General features: G+C 31.2%; 1 protein-coding gene across 1 annotated transcript in view; it reads left to right on the forward strand.

Moving 5' to 3' along the window:
* LOC105365481 (Down syndrome cell adhesion molecule-like protein Dscam2) overlaps positions 1–20,496 on the forward strand; it is a 168,852-nt gene that overhangs the window by 103,034 nt on the left and 45,322 nt on the right. Inside the window, exons 3-5 of the mRNA XM_011503657.1 lie at positions 2,296–2,616; positions 5,365–5,526; positions 14,304–14,453. Of these exons, the coding sequence (XP_011501959.1) occupies positions 2,296–2,616; positions 5,365–5,526; positions 14,304–14,453 (633 nt within the window). The remainder of the gene's footprint in view (positions 1–2,295; positions 2,617–5,364; positions 5,527–14,303; positions 14,454–20,496) is intronic.

Below are 20,496 nucleotides of genomic sequence, written 5' to 3' on the forward strand. Positions count from 1 at the left end.
CGTCGTTGTACTCACTCGCGGTAGTCGTCATTGTAGCTAGACAGCGCGTAGTCGTAAAATCGTAAATGTGAAATCTCTTTTCTCTCTCTCTCTCTCTCTCTCTCTCTCTCTCTCTCTCTCTCTCTCTCTCTATCTCTCTTTACGGCCAACGACGAAAGTGAATGCCATAGACAGATAGGATGGAAATAAAGCTCGAAACTAGTTGGGGGGATTTGAATAATCCGACGAATCGATGTCGCCTCTCCTCATCTATTTTCCCTCGGCTCTGCGCGTTTATGCGTATCGCGCCATATACGGACTTTCTCGCGGTTTTATACCTTGCCGAGTCGTCCCGCCGACCATCAGTATGCGCCGAATGTTAACGAGGCTTTTTATTAGAGACAGCCGAGGACGTAGACGTTATAACCTCTTTCGATACGAGTCGTATCGTATTCGTAGCACCGGACTTGGAGGCGTGAAATATATGCGAATTGGAAGTAAAGTGAAAAGAATTGTGGGACAATTGTTTTGAGGCAATGGAGAAAGGAGGAGGAGCAGTCTTTGGGGTCTAATGCCTCGCTAAATGGTTGGGGCGTTGCACCGAGACGCGCGTAGGGAAAACTTTAACGGGCAAATATTTTAATATGAGATTTTATCGGGCGTGAGCAGTGAAAGCAGTGAATTTTATGTCTAATGTACTTTTGAAATGTGACTAAGGCAGCTTCTTGGGATAATCAAAATACACGAGCCAACCAAATCTTTACAGCACATCCTTAGCTGAATATTATCTTAAGCTCAAACGCTATAACTCAACATTCGGTGCTAACAAAAACAAAAAAAAAAAACAAAAAAAAAAAAATGCCAGCCATATAAATGCATAGAATATTTGAATATTTCCCGTCTCCTCAATTTGGCACTATTATCTCCAACAAAATTTTATTTATTTTTATTTATTTTGCTTTGAATAATAATCACGTGTCAAAATAAAATCATCCATTCAATTAAATTAAGTAAAATAAGTTTATCCGTATTTCTGTTTTTGGCAAAATTGCGGTTGGTATTATTAAAGCCTTTTGCGTCATAAAAAGAATTGATTTTGGAATTCTGCACTATTCTTTAAATTTAATGAATTTTTTCTCATAATATATATCGTTGAATGGAATTACTTGGATCGGATGTACTCCATTCTACCGAATAACATGGATATTTTGTATTATCATCGCATTACATTGCAGCATGAAATGACGTTTAATAATTACAAATTGAAGCAATTATGGAATTTGACAAATCCATATTGTTGATACATAAGTAAATAAAAAATTTATCATAAAATGCATGTATATCCTGTAGTATTAAATTCTACATATGTAAAAATAATAAAATATTCATCAAAATAATTGGATGTTATCTTTGATATAATACATTAACGTGAAATTATAAAGTACAAAATTAAAAATGCATAATCACGCAAACCGTGTATTTTTAATTTATTTTACAAAGATATTAATTATAATGATCATTAGTTTAATATTGTTACGAACGTAATTATATTACATTAGAATGCCAAAAAGAAAATGCTTATTCGCATACACTTTATGCTTATTGAATTAAAATCATAAGTTTTAACCTTAAAAACAATCCCATCGACGTTCATTTGTTCTGTCTTTTTCTTCTTTTTTTTTCATTGGATAGGATTATACACAACCAATAAAGTCTTAGATTGTGTAAAAGTAGATTTTATAATATCATAAACGTATTGTCACAAATTGTGTTAATCTATTGAATTGATAATTCAAGATTTTATAGCAATTAACTTTTCTTGGCAACACTTTGATGAAAGGCTCACCTAGGAAATAATCGAATATTTTCAATAGCCGTACAATGTTAATAATAAAATGGCAATAATTAAACACGGTTAATTATTGTCTACATTATATAAAATCGTCGGTTGTTTTATGTTTTTTCTTAAATGTCCATTGCCATAATCTAATCGCTAAGTTAGCGTATGGAACCGTGAATCAATGCTCTCTTCGGTGCTATTGACCTACGTGTAATTATGACAGAATCAATAATTTCACCCAACGCGAGTTTTATTCGCACGTAGCAATACATCAATCACCTGTGCACAGGGCATCATAGGAGGTAAATAATTAACCGCCCACGCGACAAACCGTTGCCTTAATGTCTCTCACCGCAGATAAGCAGTGGTACCCAGTAGGCCTTTCCAATCCCGCACGAATTAGCGCAGTAATGACGCTAGAGGGCGCGAACGAGCAGCAGAGAAAACGTACTGACGACGTCCAAAATATTTTTTAGGACGAGGAGTGGTGCTGGACAGCCAGGGGCCAGTGCTGACGTCGGAGCCCCGTTCCTCCGTCGAGTTCTCCAACGACACGGGAGCGATGGTCCACTGCTCGGCGAACGGAAGTCCGATGCCGCGGGTCGACTGGCTCATGGGCGACGGCTCGCCCGTACTTCCGATCTCCAACATCCGCGAGATGCTCGTCAACGGCTCCATATACTTCCTGCCTTTCGGGGCGGAAAACTACCGACACGACGTCCATTCGGCGGTCTACAGGTGCCAGGCATCGAACAGCGTTGGCCGCGTCCTCGGACGCGAGGTCACCATTAAGGCCGGTGAGTCGCTCGTTCCGATGCACTAAACCACAGCTAATTTCGATCATTGCAATTGCTTCCGAAATTATCGTTAAGAACAATGTTCATCGTAATGATGAATCGTGGTATTTACGCACAACCATTAAGAAACAAATTACTTTTACGAGTCAATGGGAAATTCGAAGGAATATTAGTCAGCAATTTTGCTACGATGCTTTGTGTTTGCATGTATGACATCATCAACCGTCGATATTCCTTCAATCGATCTGATAATTTTAACTACTATGTGTTCAATATCTTACTTATTGAAGATTTTAAACGTGAACAATTTTTTTTAAGCCACATTGATAACAATGATTGTAATTTTTATAATAAAGTGTTTTATTAGAAAAGTGTCGAATTTGTTGTAAAGAAAGTCATAGTCCATTGGCAGATATTTAAGCATTTTAAATTCTAGAAATTTAATCTATCACCGCTCGTTGTACAATTATGTTACAATTTTCGTTATCTGTTTTGAAGTAATATCATATGTTGTAAAAAGAGGAAAAAAGAACCACAAAAATATGCAGCCATTAATACGTGTAGAGCCAACCTAAAATCCGTTTCGTTGGATAAATTTTAATCTATAATTTGTATTATCAATGTGAGTAAATATAAAAATGTAATAAATTATTGTTATTAATCAAACGTACAAAATTATATTTAATTTTAAAATTCAAAAGACCTGACTTCTTCACACAGCTAATAACAAAAATAACATATATATATATATATATATATATATATATATATATATATAATATAACAATAATATGACGTTTGTAAAATACCAGTCACGTTACGCAATTCAATAATTCGACTTAGCTAAATTTACTTTATTTCCCGAGTGCTAAAATTAATTAAGAACAACGGACGTTGCGTGTCCGTACTTAAAGCGCTCATCCGCGAAAATATCGAATTTGGCAAACGAGAAAAATAAAGATTCGAGTAGAGTAAGCGGTTATTGGCTAAATTACGTTACTCCACTGATCATAATGAATGTCGAGTGAGTTACAGAGAGAAAATCCAAACGGTATTAAAAGGAAAATGAAAAGTCAGGAGGGAGGGAAGAGGTAGTGATGGTATTTCGTCGAGGTACTGGTTTTAACTGGCAATCTCCGTCAGGCGGTGGTGGTACGTTCGGTCATTCTTCGTCGCGAGACGTCTATACGGGGTTATACGTACATTGGGACCGGATATGAAGGGAATGAAACTTTGCCAGGAATAGCGGAAGGCAAGAGGGATGATCTAACCGGGAGATTTCGCTGATGACGACGCGAGGTGGTACAAGAGCTTGCCAACTACGTTTAACGGCTCAACCCGACTCCATTTGTAATTCCATGTATAAAGAGCGGGAGAGTAGGTGGGCTCGGGCCCTTTGTCGGATCTTCTTTACGAATGAAAATTGCTGGACCATCGCGTTTTCGTTAATGGAACGAACTTCAAAGTTCGACTATTTTTAATCAGATCTCCTTTAATCGCGCTCTCAATTTGATAGTTCTTGCCATTTGTTCTTAGCATCAATGGCATCAACAATAGTAGTAGTAGTATTAGTATTAGTATTAGTAGTAGTTGTAGAAGTAGTAGAACAATGTAGATAATTTACGTAATTCGTGGATAATTCGGCAAGTCGAAAATAATTTTAATATTAAGAGTCGCTTAGCCTATGTCGATGACAACACGGTCTTTTTAACGAGGCGCATAATTTAAATGATAATTAAATTTATTTACTAGGTTAATTTAAAAATATTTTTATAATGGTGCATGTAAGAAAAATTCTTCCACTGTAATTGTCACTTCGATGAATACTTCAACAATACAATTAACGTGGTAAAACATCGATAGTATTTTTTAAATTCAATTTGCGCTAATTCACGCTAAAATCCAATCGTATTTCTTTCGGAATTAATAATAATTACAACGGATATCAACGTTATGCCTTTTAATAAATATGAAAAATAATAAATTCAAGAGAATAAATAAGCATTGATGTTATCAAAAGGTTTTAAAACAATTAAGAGTAATTAAGATACCTGTCATGAAAAATTATTCAACTTTAACGAGCGTAAACTAGTATTATCTTATATTAAATTTATTTCCAATTGATAATGCAGAGGAATAAAAAATTTATAGCAAGTGGTCTTTGTTTTCTTTTTTCTTTTTCTCTCTCTCTCTCTCTCTCTCTCTCTCTACCTTTGAGAAGTTACTTAGATCGATTAGTCATGCTGACGGGAACGTCAGTAGGCAATTCAAAAAGAAATAAATTATACGCTCGTTTTTAAAATATTTATAAAATATCGAATATTATTATAATAAAGTTATAAATTATATTATTCGCTTGGTAATATTAAACTAAATTGGAAACTCGTTAACTCAAGTTATTTTTTTACTTAGAGTTACAGGTTTACGAATTCAGCGTACGCGACATGACAAATAAAACTTTGACATGAACACGTAGAATTACAATATTCCATGAAAATAATAACGACTGACAAAGATACGAATTCTTTATCCTCTTTTCAACGAGTGTTTTATAACATCTATGCCATTGATTAATAACAAAAGCATGTCCAACTTTGTCCGGGTAAAATAAAACTAACGACAAAGCTCGAAAAAAGCATTTGTGATGAAATTTACGTGTAAATCTAACCTAACTAATTTGGTCTCATTATTTCTACAGCCAAAGAAGATATTAAAATAACCAAATTATTCTCTTTCGTCTGTTCACAGTGGTGCGGCAGAAGTACGAAGTTCAAGTACGCGACGCCTACGTTCTCTCGGGCAACACGGGCGTCCTAAGGTGTGAAATCCCGGCCTTCGTCAAGGAATACGTATCGGTGACTTCCTGGGTGCAGGACTCGGCCTTCAACATTTATCCCACCCCTGACAGTGGTAAGTATTTGCCAGCACTCGAGGTTGCGAGTGGCTTTTCACTATTACTAGCGGCTACCTGAGTTATATAACAAACCCCGGCATCACCGCTCACTCCTAGTGTTTCTCAATCGCAGAGACGAATTTATCGACGCGCGAGACCACGGCGGCTCGAGTCCAACAAGCGATACCAACGAATCAATCAAAAGCACAACTCGAGCTTAGTGCAGCTTCCTACGCGAGGACTTTGGAGCCGCTGCGGTCATTATGTGCTGCGACAGTGATTTCGCGGCTTTGTCCCAACTCCCTTTGTGGCGATATGTTTGTTGAAACTAGTCTGGACATTCGAATTTTATTTGCTCACCAACTCGAGCGGATCCGTTTCTTTATTTTAAACTAATTCTCTCTCTCTCTCTCTCTCTCTCTCTCTCTCTCTCTCTCTCAATAATTGTTACTTTCATCATCATCATCATTCTTTGTCTGTTATTTCATATAAAAAAAAAAAAAAACAAGAAAAAAAAAATGCTTTTCTATTGAGAAGCCACAGATTTTTCGTGAGACTTCCTGAAAAACTTGACTTTTATTCATTGATAGTTGCCATTTTCCATAATGCGTTGCGATAATTTTTCATTGTTCCGTCTTTTTTCATTAGCTTTTCATATTAATACAATACATACATATTAATACAATACATACACAATAATACTCGAATAAAATAGCACAATGATTGATCTAATAAATTAGCAATCATAATAATATACAAGAGAATTTTAATTTTAAATTTCAAAGCGAAATATAGTCAGCTTTTGATAATAAAATGATAATTGAAAATTTATAATCATTGAGAAAATATTTTTATTTATTGAATGCACGTAGGCGGTTTATTTCTACATTATTGGCCACTATATCATGCTTACAATACCAATTTAAATAATGTTACCATGGAGTGAGATTATCCTGGCAAATATAATGTTTATACTATAAATATTGTTATGAATAAAATTAATATTGATAAAAATAAATATCAATATATATGTGTGTGTGTGTGTGTGTGTGTGTGTATGTATATATAATTTGAAGAAGAATATACAGATAAATTACTAATAATCTTAGCATAATATATCATCTATAAACATATATGAAAATATCGAATCAACTTATATTATTATTAACATTCTTATCAGCCAACTCAACGAACGAATGATGTATTATTGTCCGTATATATATATATAATTATATTATATATTATATAATTATATATAAATAGTATTATATATAATTTGAAGAAGAATATACAGATAAATTACTAATAATCTTAGCATAATATATCATCTATAAACATATATGAAAATATCGAATCAACTTATATTATTATTAACATTCTTATCAGCCAACTCAACGAACGAATGATGTATTATTGTCCGTATATATATATATAATTATATTATATATTATATAATTATATATAAATAGTATTATATATAATTTGAAGAAGAATATACAGATAAATTACTAATAATCTTAGCATAATATATCATCTATAAACATATATGAAAATATCGAATCAACTTATATTATTATTAACATTCTTATCAGCCAACTCAACGAACGAATGATGTATTATTGTCCGTATATATATATATAATTATATTATATATTATATAATTATATATAAATAGTATTATATATAATTTGAAGAAGAATATACAGATAAATTACTAATAATCTTAGCATCATATATCATCTATAAACATATATGAAAATATCGAATCAACTTATATTATTATTAACATTGTTATCAGCCAACTCAACGAACGAATGATGTATTATTGTCCGTATTTATTATAATTCTCTTTCACTCTCCCATCCGTCTGTCACACACACACACACACACTCTCTCTCTCTCTCTCTCTCTCTCTCTCTCTCTCTCTCTCCTTCATTCTAGTGTTGTCACTCTGTGTGTGCATATGGCTTTTTTTGCAACCCATTGAATTAAATAGAAATTAAAAATTCATCGCTGAAAATAAAATTCAAATGGAGATTCTTAGCTTCCTCTTTCCACGGCCGATTGGAGAAGTGCTGAGTAAGACAACAGAAAAATTGAAGATAATGCGGTGGAGTTGTCTGGAATAGAGAAAGATAGTTAGAAAGCATTCCTCTGGCTCGCTTGTCCGGCGGAATGTTGAAAATAGATGGAGCTTAGGGAGGAGGAGGCAATCGATAAGCATTTTCTATCTATGTAATATAAAAGATGGAATGCTGAGAATTGTAGGATAGTGAAAAAGAGAATAGACTTTGCGGATTCGCATCCGCCTCGGTAGCAATTTCATAGAAGATTTCACCTACAATTAGATTCTTTCTCGAGGGGAAATGCATTCCACGAGTCCAAACAAAAGAAGATGCGACGTCGGTCATTGGGAAAATACCGCACGCCCTGGCATCTAATCCTTCGCCGCGTGAAATCGAGCAACTGCACAACATTGAACAAGGAGATCGGCTCGATCCACGCTCTCGCGCTCTCTTCATCCTTTCTTCTCACTCTCGCCATTATTGATTTATCCACTGGACTGCAATAATTACAATACTTATACGAGATTCGACTCTCAACTGCTTCACAATGATACACATTTGTTGTTCATCAGTGCAGAAAGCATATCGTTAAATTGTGTATAATTAACGCCTTCAAGACATATAAACAACTATATAAACTGCAAGATGTCGCCAAAAGTTACGTAATATCGTATGTATATTCTCATTCCCTCTTTTATCTCTCGGAGAGGACTGATCACTCACTCTTATTCTACATTTATATTATAGCTTCGTAATATTTACACGTAATAGTCGGTTATTGGCAACGATACTCCATACTTCTAAACCATAAATTAATTAAAATTAATTAGAAATATTGAAATTAGTAATGGAAATTATTCCAATATACTATTATGCCGCAGTCGATGACTTTGTAACGACTCTAATCATAAAGCCCATAATACTCGAAGGAATAAAAATAATTACGCATTCATGAAGGCCCTCATTGTTTTAATAAATACTTACCCAACTATTTACCGTCCTTATTGTTCACCCCTCCATCTTCTATAATATCGATACTTCTAGATGAATACAGGCAAGCCTGAGCTAATGAAGATCGATACTCTCCGACGTTCCGCAGCCGATTCCAAGCGAACCGATTACCATCGACGAGGGAATGGAAGCCGTCGCCGGAACATCGTTGTCTTCTTCTCCTACGTCCTTTATAGGCGGTGTGCACTTGTTATTCTAGATATTCGACGTCGTCGTCGTCGTCGTCGTCGTCGTCGTCGTCGTCGTCGTCTCTCTCTCTCTCTCTCTCTCTCTCTCTCACTCTAATTCTCTTCTTCTTCTTCTTCTTCTTCTTCTTCTTCTTCTTCTTCTTTTTCGTCTACTTCCTCTTTTATTTTCTTCCTGGCGAACGATAAAAATAAAGAGACAAAGGGTGAAAAGAAGAAAAGACTCGTAGAGATGCACGATTTCATGGCGGAAGTTGCTTTATAGCTGCGGCTCAAATGCTTAAAGCATGCCATTGAAATAATTTTAAAGAACAGTTACTACTATTTAATAGCGATACATAAGAATGCCCACGTTTATTTATTATTGGAAAAGCCTATACTTGTAATCTCATACACTTTTCCACAGGCGAGCTTTTTCTTTTCACATCATTATTTTATTACTATATTATTTCACTACTATTTCAATATCCTCATTTTCTTGCTTAATGATCTTCCTTGCGTAAATCTATTGTCAAGCTTTATTTAATTAATTATTCTTATATTCATTATTATGAAAGAATCAAGTCGGTCTGTGTATTTTTTTTTTTTTTTTTTTTTTTTTCAATATAAAATATTAATTGCTATGTTAATTAAAACGAAAAGTCAATACTTATTAACTATTATGTGCTATAAATAATGAATTTATATATATTAACCATTTATTATTAATATAAATAAATACTAAAATCAAATATACTAAAATATACTAAAATCAAAATATATTAAAAATTGATGTTATATTTAGTATTTTATATTCAGTAAATATTATTTTAAGATTTATAAATTTTTTAAAACATATTTTGCAAAAATTTACCTACTTATCAAGGAATCTTTATTAAACAAAAAAAAAAACTTATTAAAAGTTAATCTATTCCAATTACGCTTACTAAAATACATAAGCTAAACATTCATGGACTTACAACATCTATCAATTATATAATTTCGCTACGCTTATTTATAATAACGCCAATCTCTATGAAATATATTAGTCAGAAATTCAAAATTTGTCAATCGCTTTACAGGACAAATAATAAATATGATATTCGCTTACATAAACTCTTGTAAAAAGCTCCATAAATGCAATACACCAATACTAAAACTGTTACGCAACAGTAACTGGAGCTTTCCATTTTAGTATTACAAAAAAAAATGGAACTATTCGTCGCTTTCATGTAAAAGGAATGAAAAGAAGAGAAGAAACGAACAATTGGTGTGCAAAAGGTAGGGAAAAAGGCAGAAAATAAAGTGCAAGTTTTCTTTAAACTTGCTAGAGTAAAAGAAATAAAAAACGTAGACCAGTAAGATTGGAATTTTCAAAACGATGGAAATTCACCGTGAAAACCAAAAATGAAGCCATGTATTATTTGTATATAAATAGCGTTGACTTTATTTGTGGTTATGTGTATAAAGCTTCTACCATTTCTCTCCTCGCAATTCACTTATTGTCTTTTTCTCTCTCTCTCTCTCCCTCTCTCCCTCTCCCTCTCCCTGTATATATATATATATATATATATATATATAGATTTGTCACTTATTCCATTGTAAGACTATATCATTTTATGCTTATAATCTCTATGAAATCCAAGTAGCAACTGCACGTGAACGCTTCGAGATTTCTCACCGTACTCAACGCTTCTCTCACCCTAAAGCCACTTTTTTTACTAAGTAATTTGAACTTTGTAACGAGTTGCCGCACTGAGAACACATCCCATGAATTCTAGAGGATCAAGGAAGAGACTGAGCCTGATACTTCCAACTCATGTTCATTTCGTAGCTCATTTTAAGGTTACTTTTTCGTCCTATAATAGACAAGCACGTACCTCAACATCATCTCAATAAGTTCTAGTTCACTAATTTTCACGAATTCTAATATGACAGATATGTAATCTATTTTCTTGCTAAAATTAAAAGCACACATAATGGAAAATTAATTTGAATTTAAGAAGATTATTGACTTTTCATTAGCATTATGTTTTGAATAGCTAATGCACATATATTTAATGGAGCACAATACAACTTATTCGATCTTATATGAAATATTTCAGCATTTTATATTCCACAATAACAATGTCAAAGTATACAATAATAATTTACATTGTAATAATTTTAATTAATTTAAAAATATATTAAAATTTACAACATATACAAGCACATTTATTTCTTAAATAATTAAAAAATAATTATGAAAAATATTTTATTTAACAAACTTGTTTGATAAAATTATTAGGCAAAATTTAAAAATTCAATTATCATACTACAAAGAATTTTATTTTACGAGAAAAAAAAATATATATATACATATATATGTATCGATATTTACAATTATAATTTTTATGCGTAACTGCAGATCTTTCATTTCTTTATACTTATTATTTCATACCTTGTAATGATAAAACCTACCTTGTATGTAACAAAGTTTTATTATTTTTCCTCTATTTTCACCTACTTGCTTCATTTCCTTTTATACACTTGTCAAACCTCTTTATAATTCAACTTTAATGTGCAAATTATTTATTACATAATCACAAATAATTCAGTTCACATTTTATTTCACTGCCATCAACTCGAAATAAAGTATGACATTTTTATTTTAAACAAATCGCTTTATAAGTATGTTAAATGATATTTATATAATAAACAATAATTAAACAATTTTTAAAAATTATAAATTTTATAATTCACATACATGAATAGTAAAAGAAATTATATAATTACAAGAAAATAATATCATATTTGCTTAGCGTTATGAAAAAAATCATGAAAAAGTATGCAATACAATTGTTTGTAAGTATATTTTTGAAATATGACTTTATTAAATTAAAAACATATTGATATGTGATTTATAATAATATTCATAAATGTATGTTTTGTTTTCTATCGAATTAGCCAATGAAATTTTTTATTAAAAATCATTAGCAATGAAAGAACTTAATTGACTCAATTTGATTAATAGCATATATAATTTAATAATATAAATAACATATGATTATAAGTCGAAAAAATAAGGTAAATAATATTTTAATTATTAAATTTTTAAACAATAAATATTAATCATAAAACATAACGAATAAATAATTAAAAGAATTTCATGCAATTAAATAATTAAATGTAATTTATTAATATAATAAATGCTATTCATCATGATAATAATGATTATTATATTTCAAACATTTTTTTAAAAGCAAGAAACATGATATGTAACAAATTTAAATAAAATTGGAGAAATATCTTTTTATAAATAAAAATTCATAAGAGCATTTTTCTATATTATTTAGAATTATTAAAATTTTCTTTGAATAGAAATTGATCCTTTGATAGTTTGTAAAATTTTCATTTCACATTCATTTTATTTAATGATGAATGAAATTCTAGTTTTTTTTTTTTTTAATTTTTTTTTTAGTATTTTATTGAATAAAATCTATCTACTTAAAAAAAAAATTCAATTGCAATTTTTGAGACTCGTAAGATTTCATTTATTGATAATAAAAAGTCTGACATCTCACGTATTAGGAAATATCGGCTTACTTTCGAATGAAATATTCTTACAAATTCAACTGTATAATTCAATTTTACTGAAATGTTAATGAGCAACTTCATTCTTTGAAATATTATTACTTCTACTTGTGTAAAAATATTAAATTTCAATTCATTTAAGCAAATTTTAAAGGACGCAAATAAAATTGCATAAAAATATAACAAAAAGAAGCGGAAGAGTGTGACAAAATTTTAACCTTTGAGAAAAAAAAAATGGGGCAACTGGATAAATTTTTCGTTCGCGGAAACGATTCGTGAAAGATGTTCTCTCCTTTTGACCTCCTTAGTCACGACAAATCGACTTTTAAGGACCTTCTGGTCCACTTTAAGAACAAAATTGATCGGTCCATTATTCCGCAAACACTTGCACTTGTCGATCAATGTAACTTTCCACCTATAATATCCCGACTGAATTTTATCTTTCCCGGCAACTTTGAAAAATTGTGCTTTCTAATACTCGACGAGCCAAAGCGCTTTATATTTTTATTAAATGAACAAATTCGTAATTCCAGCTTTGCGCCAGTACTTCAGTCACTTTAACACTTTGTCAATTGCAGTTTGCATGCTCAAGTAAAAGAATCGCAAGATAGAGAGGCTTTAGTTACTGGATAGACTATGATAAATCCAGAAGAAATGTAAATAACGACTGAGTCACGAAGCAACCTGATTTAAAACGACGAAATAAACATTTTTTTTAATTAAGTACGACTCCCTGATTTCAGATAATGTTCACTGAACTTTACTATAAGATAAAAGGAGAGAAAGTTCTTTGGTTAAATACACGTCTTCTATATTCATTTCAAGGATCGGCGAATAAGTTTTATTAGTTTTTTTTTTCAGTTTCGCTTTTATCTTCTTTTTAATTTAGCGCAGTTTATTCTACATATATGCTATTACAATTTAAATCGCTAGAATTATTTTTACAAACATTTGTTTCTTCAGGCACGTATGTAACTTTTTTTTAACGATTGTTTTATATTTTTTTTTTTCTTATATTCCATACAGTGGTGAAATTTAAATGGCTTGAATTATTTGCACAAAAATCTCCTTATCCTGGAAATTTTATCGAATAAAAGATTAAAGTAATGTTGTTGAAAATAATAATAATAATAATAATAATAATAATAATAATAAACCATGTGGAAAATTTCTCCAAATTTTCAAATCCTATAATGCTACTTACCTATATTATTTTTAATAATTATCATTCGATAATGTAGTAAATATACTTTGACAAAATTAAATACTTAGGAAATAATTTTAACCGGAGAGAGACTAATAATATAATAAGAGAGATAAAAAGTAATACTAAATAAAGCAATATGTTTCGGATGTATACAATATTATTTCAATAAATAAATATGGCCTCTGCATGTTTTCGAATTGTATTTTGACATGAAATTATTGACAATTTTCATAAAAGTAAGCTAGCGTTTCGACATATAAATAACAATACTTACGAGAGATGTGCAAATATCATTCAAACAATCTCTTTGGTCTATAAAAACAATAAATAAAAAGCATTACCCAACGAAATAAAATACAAGTTTCGCTTGATGGTAAAACACTGTATCGTAATATAAAGTTAAAAAAAAAATATTTCTTCTTACGAGCATGTATATATGTGTGTGCGTGCGGGCGTGCGCGCGCGCGCGCGCGCGTGTGTGTGTGTGTGTGTGTGTGTGTGTAGGCGCAATATAAATACATTGCCGAGGCGTAATAGCATCCTTGAAGGATCAGCGTAATACAATATTCCTATGGCCATTGCCCGTTTGGGTAACCTCAAAAGACACGAAAAATTTACCAATTACCCATCTAGAAGACGTTCCTTATACAATAAAATCAGTCATAAAGGGCTAGTGATGTAGAATATATTAACAAGGAGCAATAAGTTAAGCAATACTTCGAACTGCTCTACAAGATCCTTGCGCTCAATCTGAATTAATGCCATTGTTGCAGATGGAAAATACCACATGCTGCCGACGGGGGAGCTCCTTGTGTTCTCCGTAATTTCCGCGGATGCTCACGCGAGCTATCGCTGCCGTACTGTCCATCATGTCACCGGGAGCACAGTCGAAAGTTCCTCCTACGCTCATCTAGTGGTTACGGGTAAGTTGTACGGCTATTGTTTCTCAGTTGGATCCCGTCCGAGCTTTTGACGAGAAGCTCGATGTGGCTCTCAACCATTGATCGGCTCGGTGCTGAGGAGAATTTGATTAACTTCGGCTTTTCCGTTAAGATTCGATTGTCATTATAAATGGCTTCGCGAATTATTGCTCGGACTTTGTAAAATCCTAGCGGGCAAAAACCCCATGGGCTCGCTATACTTTACTCGCACTCCTTACTTACGCCTGATTTCACAAAATGTAGGCGAAATCGACTTTACAAAAGATATTGAAATTTAATACAAAATTTTCATAATTCAGTGTGCAGTAGTAAATGATATTGAATTGAATTATTTGAATTATTAATTAATTAATTAATTGAATTATCGACGAAAACATTGGCCATCCATATTAATAAATGCAATAAATACTGCATGATGAACGATGTGTATCTTGTTGTAATTGTTATAAATTCATTAACTGAACAATTCAGTATTCTCATTCGTCAGTAATTTTCATTCATTTTATCGCGTTAATTTTAAATATGAATGCCAAGCATTTACAATTAATCGTTATCTTTAAAAAAAAAAAAAGATAAAGGAATTATTTTAAAGTAATTTCTATGCTACGAAAGTGATTGCCCGCTTCATAATAAATTATAATAGTTTGTATTAAACATTCTTGACGCATGCGCAGGCATTGCGATAAACAGACGTTTGAATTAATAATGGCATATTTCATAATACGATAAATGCCCGAAAACCATCGAGTTATTCTCAATCAAAATATTGCTATAAACCATAAATATTACGTTATATATGAATAAGTTCTTTATACAATATAATATTATCATAAAAAAAATTCACCTTAAAATCCTTGGAAACTCAAAATAATAAAACAGTATATAAATAATGCCGATTATTCGATTATAATATTAGAAAACGTGCATTATAAGAAATGTGAATAGTAAAAATAGTTTTAATGCGCGTATAAGTAATAGATAATAAATTATGTCGAGTAATTTAGAATCTTGTAATTATTTTTCATCGGCATTGTTCTATATCCTGGCCATACTATCACTAAGTATTTATTTATATTCACGACATCGTTAACTATATTAACACAAAAGATATATTAACTTAACAGCCCAAGTTAAGAGAATACAATAGTACCGTCAAATCACAGCAAAATACAAGCATAATAAATCACATTAATGCACTATGAATTTCAGCATTTACTGTAGTAAAAAACAATGTAAACACTATGTGTAAATAGCATTAGATAATGCAGTATCTTTATCTACGTGAAATGGCGAATTATTAGGTTTTGAAAATGTCAAATGACCAAACCAAATACAAAATATAAGTTAAAATACCATTGCTATTCCAGTAAATTTATAATCGAAATATCGTCCTTAAAAACAATGGAAAACATTATAAAAAATATAGTTACCAACTACCATCCAGTCGTTTGACTTACGATTAAAAAGTAGCACAGACTTTTAAAATCATCTAAACCACTATCCGGCATTTCAATATGAAAGTAAGTTTGAATTAAATTATGAACTCTGTAATATGGCGTTCCGAAGAAAATGCATTTATCAAAGTTACGATAGTAAAGGCCGAACCGTGAATACGAATAAACAGCGTGTATCCGTATAGTTTTTAATGTAATTAACCACAACACAGCATGAATTTTAACATTTGCTCCTTCTCAGATCGCAGGGAATAATTATATCATTTGAATTTTAGCCTCTCGAGCATTTTAGTAATATAAATTAATATGTATGCAAACATTCGTTGTACAAATGAAGTAACGCAGAAGTAATGGCAGAGTAGTCGACTTCAACGCAGAAACTAATTTAATGTAAAGTTGCAACTAATCAAACTAACTTGAGCTACCATTGGAAATGTGGTTTTCTTCCTCTACATACATACAAACAATTATTATTCTCTACTATGTTTTCGTGAACGTATTTTCTATGTGCCGCATGAATCAACTTTGTCGACTTATGTACATTACAATATTTAGATGACGAATAAGAGAGTTTGGTACTGAAAGTAAACTAATTATTTTAAATTCTATCGCACTAAACATATTTAAAATAAAAATTTACATTCTGATGTGAATAACGACGTTAAAATCATAATTTTATTTATTATATTTTAATAATAATTAATAAAATAACAATATAATATAGAAGAATAATAAAGAATTTTAACAAATTTAAATAAAATTAACGTATTGATATATTATTGAAATACACTGCTCCATTCGATTATGCAAGCAACTATATTTTTACAAAAATGGATCAATTTTAAAAGACAATATTAGAGATTGTTAGAGGATATTAGAAAGTTAATGAAACAATAAATAATCAGCACATATTAATAGCGAATTAATGGCGATTATTGCAATAAGCAAACTTAAACATCACACTGAATACCCATGATAAATGTTAAATATGAATCGAAAAACAAAGATAATTTTATTCGGAAGCTCTTGCATAATAATAATTAACGAAGATAAACAAAGTGCATAAGTACAGATTTATGATATTTAATATGCACTCATTATTTAAAATATTATTTAACTACCTTAACTGCACGCGTTGCATAATAATTTTTATAAAAATTAGTTTTTCGCTGCATTCTGCGATTCCAAAAAATGACAATATTTTATATCCACTATGTTTATACCCTTCATTGGTCGCTCAAATTATTGGAAAATCAAAATTATCTAATCCACAAATTAAAGTCGCTTAAAATTTTCTCGATTGCAAACGAATGCGCCGAGTTCGTAAGCGAAAATAACACAAATAAACCACCAGATGCAAGAAGCCGATAATGAAACTCGTTCGACACAAGCGGATCATCGGCGAAATTTCACACAGAAAGGAGGGAGAGCGGATTTTAACTTTTTATCGGACTCGTCTCCTCGTGGATGATCTCTCCGTAGACTTGGCGGCTCGTTATATAAAGCCAATCAACCGCGGTATTTATCGAAGATCGACTTACGAGCATTTAAACATTGCCTCCTAAACGTCGGTAGTTCCTGTTACCCCGTATAATCATCGTCGCCCCCCCCCCCCCCCCCCCCCCCCCCCCCCCCCCCCCCCCCCCCCCCCAACCCCACCTCACCCAACTCCATCCCAATTTCCCTCACCGTAACAGTGTAACCGCGAGTGGCCACACCTCCGCTGCCTGACCTAATGAGTTTCGCAAATCGGCCTGGCCCTGGTTACGTGCTTGACAACGCATTCGTAAACAGAGTTGGATAATCCGTTGCAAGTAATTACGCGAGTCAGAAGAACGAGGACGACGATAACGAGTGTTGATTACACTCACTTGCCAAAAAATACAAATTTTCTATTATGGATTTGATACGCTCGATAGCTAGACAAAGGAATGACTTGAATTCGTATAATCTATATTTATTTAAACGATACTACTTCTACTGTTTCATACTGTCACTACAGTTGGAAATACTTTGGATTAAGACTTTCAAGGGATTAAAACCATTGCAAATTGATGGAGCTAAATTATCTAACATTAGATTATAAATTTTGTATTTGAAAGTAAGAAATTAATCGTTTTATAGCTTGTAAAGTGTCGTCTATGTTCATGGCAGAATAATGATTATTATTTTGATAGTTAGAATTTCAAATCCTTGAAAATCCGCAAGAATAAATTTAATTGATTCACATAATGGCTTGTCGTACTTCTTTTAATACTTTGAGTAAATTGGAAACGTGTATTGTTACGAGGGAACCAATTGAGGAAAAATTCTCTCCTCTTAATCTAATTGCCAACTATGAAAAAGCCACGTACTTATTAAATCGTAATATTACATTACATACTTATGAATTCAATGTTCAGAAGTATGTTAGGAATTAATTTTATTTATTTTTTTATTTTTTTTTTCTCTATATTTATAAATATACAATATAGTGCATAAAAGTATTTTTTTTTAATTAGTAAAAGGCAATTCTATGCAAAATAATAATGTAAAAAAATTATTTTCCCTTCATAAACGAGATAGACTACATAACATAATATTATTCAATCTCCATAGTTATAAAAACGAACTTCTTACAAACTTAATATTCAGAAATAAAAATCTAAAAATACAACAAAATTTATACTTTCTATATTGTTTCTGATGAAATTTATGAATGTTAGGAAAAAATTGTTCTATAATTATAAAATTGTCTAATAATTTTTTTTTTTTTTTTTTAATAACATTTATTTTACAATTATAATAAAAATGTGAATCTAAACTATAATAATTGCAATGATTCATAATTTATAAAAATTTATAATTGAATAAACAATGACTTTGCTCGTATTTTCTTCAATTTCATCAATTTCAACACTCTATTTCTAATGCGACTATTATCTATTTATCAATCATTTATTGTATTTACAAATACACGGAAAGCTTTTTCTCTAAAAGTCAGCTCGATAAATAAACACTATCTCAGTTAATTAATATAACAATGTTTTGCAAGCAAACAGAGGAAAAATTATAATTAAGAATACGTATTGTTTAATATTACAATTGAAAGATAATATTACTATTGTTTATGCGCGTGGCCGACTTTTTCATAATACACGAACGAATTAAAAATGATTTGATTATGATTTTTAATTATTACCGGGCATCGATACCAAATGAATTGCTACTGATCCGATCAGACATTTATTATTTGTTACAGAACAACAAGATAACGGAAAATATTTTTTCTTTACAGTATGTTTATTCTAACTATATAGGTATATTTATATTATAAATTCTACAAAAAATCTTATTGAAATTCAAATAAGTTCACCTGCTACATTATTATGGTTATTGCTGCTTTAACCGAATAGAGAAGATTCACTCGGCTAAAACTATTCAATCCGCGGAAAACAGTGATATCCAATTATTTTGTTTCAATTGAAATTGGATTTGAGTCTGCAATAGATGAATACATTAGATGAATTTACATTATAATTGCATTAGAAGACACAATTTCTTTATATACGATCCGTATTAATTACAAATTAATGTCTGGTTTTACCTTCTTTTAATCTCCTATTTTAATCACGACGATTTACATCAAAATGAAAAATGAAGCTTTTAAATCTTTATGAACCTTTATAATAGAATTATTTTATCTCTATAGTACAATTTACATTGTCGATTATAGATTTAAAGTAGATTAGTATCCTAAATATTATAAATTTATTTGTATTTAGCTTTAAATTAATGTGTAAACCGTTTCAAAAATAAAAATTTTTAATTTATGATATGCTCGCTCATACGAATGCAAAATATAAATTCTTTTTATGCTTTGTATTATTAAATTTTGTAAATGTATCGGTAACGCTTTCAAAGACATTATTGAAATTATGAAATTATGACTTCAATTTATCATTTATAACTGGAAATTATTAGCGCGTTTAAAAAAGTGTTGAGATATCGTAATAAATCGTAATGAATATATTTCTATAATAATTCCAATGAAAGAAACCATAAACAATGTTACCTTTCTTCAATAATAAAAGAAAAAGAAAAACAAAAACAAAAACAAAAACAAAAACAAAAATAAAAATAAAAATCCTGTTTCGACGTAACGAAAAGGTAAGGAAAAGAGTAATTGATCGAGCCATTTCATTTTTAACGTCGATCTGGAAGAAAAATAAAATTATTTAAACTAAAAAATAGTAAGAAGATCAAGACTACGAAGGATGAGCAAAGGAAGACTGGAAGGATATCCCTCCTACTTAATCGCTCATCCAAGACGGAGTCATTAATTTTTGTTGAGTGTCTGTTATCAATTATCAAGCCAGCAATGAATCGATCTTCGCGGCTCAGCGTTTTCCGACAAAAAAAAAAGAGAAAATCCCGAGATATTCACATCAACAAGTAATGCGAGGTCGACGTACGCTAGTTGCTTACCAAAGAGAAAAAAGCGTGGAAGCCAAAAGAAGCGGAAGGAGCGTGAAAGAGCAAAAGATGCGGTGGCAAGGTACAAGCGGGAAAGGGGTTAAAAGTAATAAAGA

This window comes from Ceratosolen solmsi, unplaced genomic scaffold, assembly GCF_000503995.2.
Source record: "Ceratosolen solmsi marchali unplaced genomic scaffold, CerSol_1.0 scaffold8, whole genome shotgun sequence".
In the NCBI taxonomy this organism is placed as follows: domain Eukaryota; kingdom Metazoa; phylum Arthropoda; class Insecta; order Hymenoptera; family Agaonidae; genus Ceratosolen; species Ceratosolen solmsi.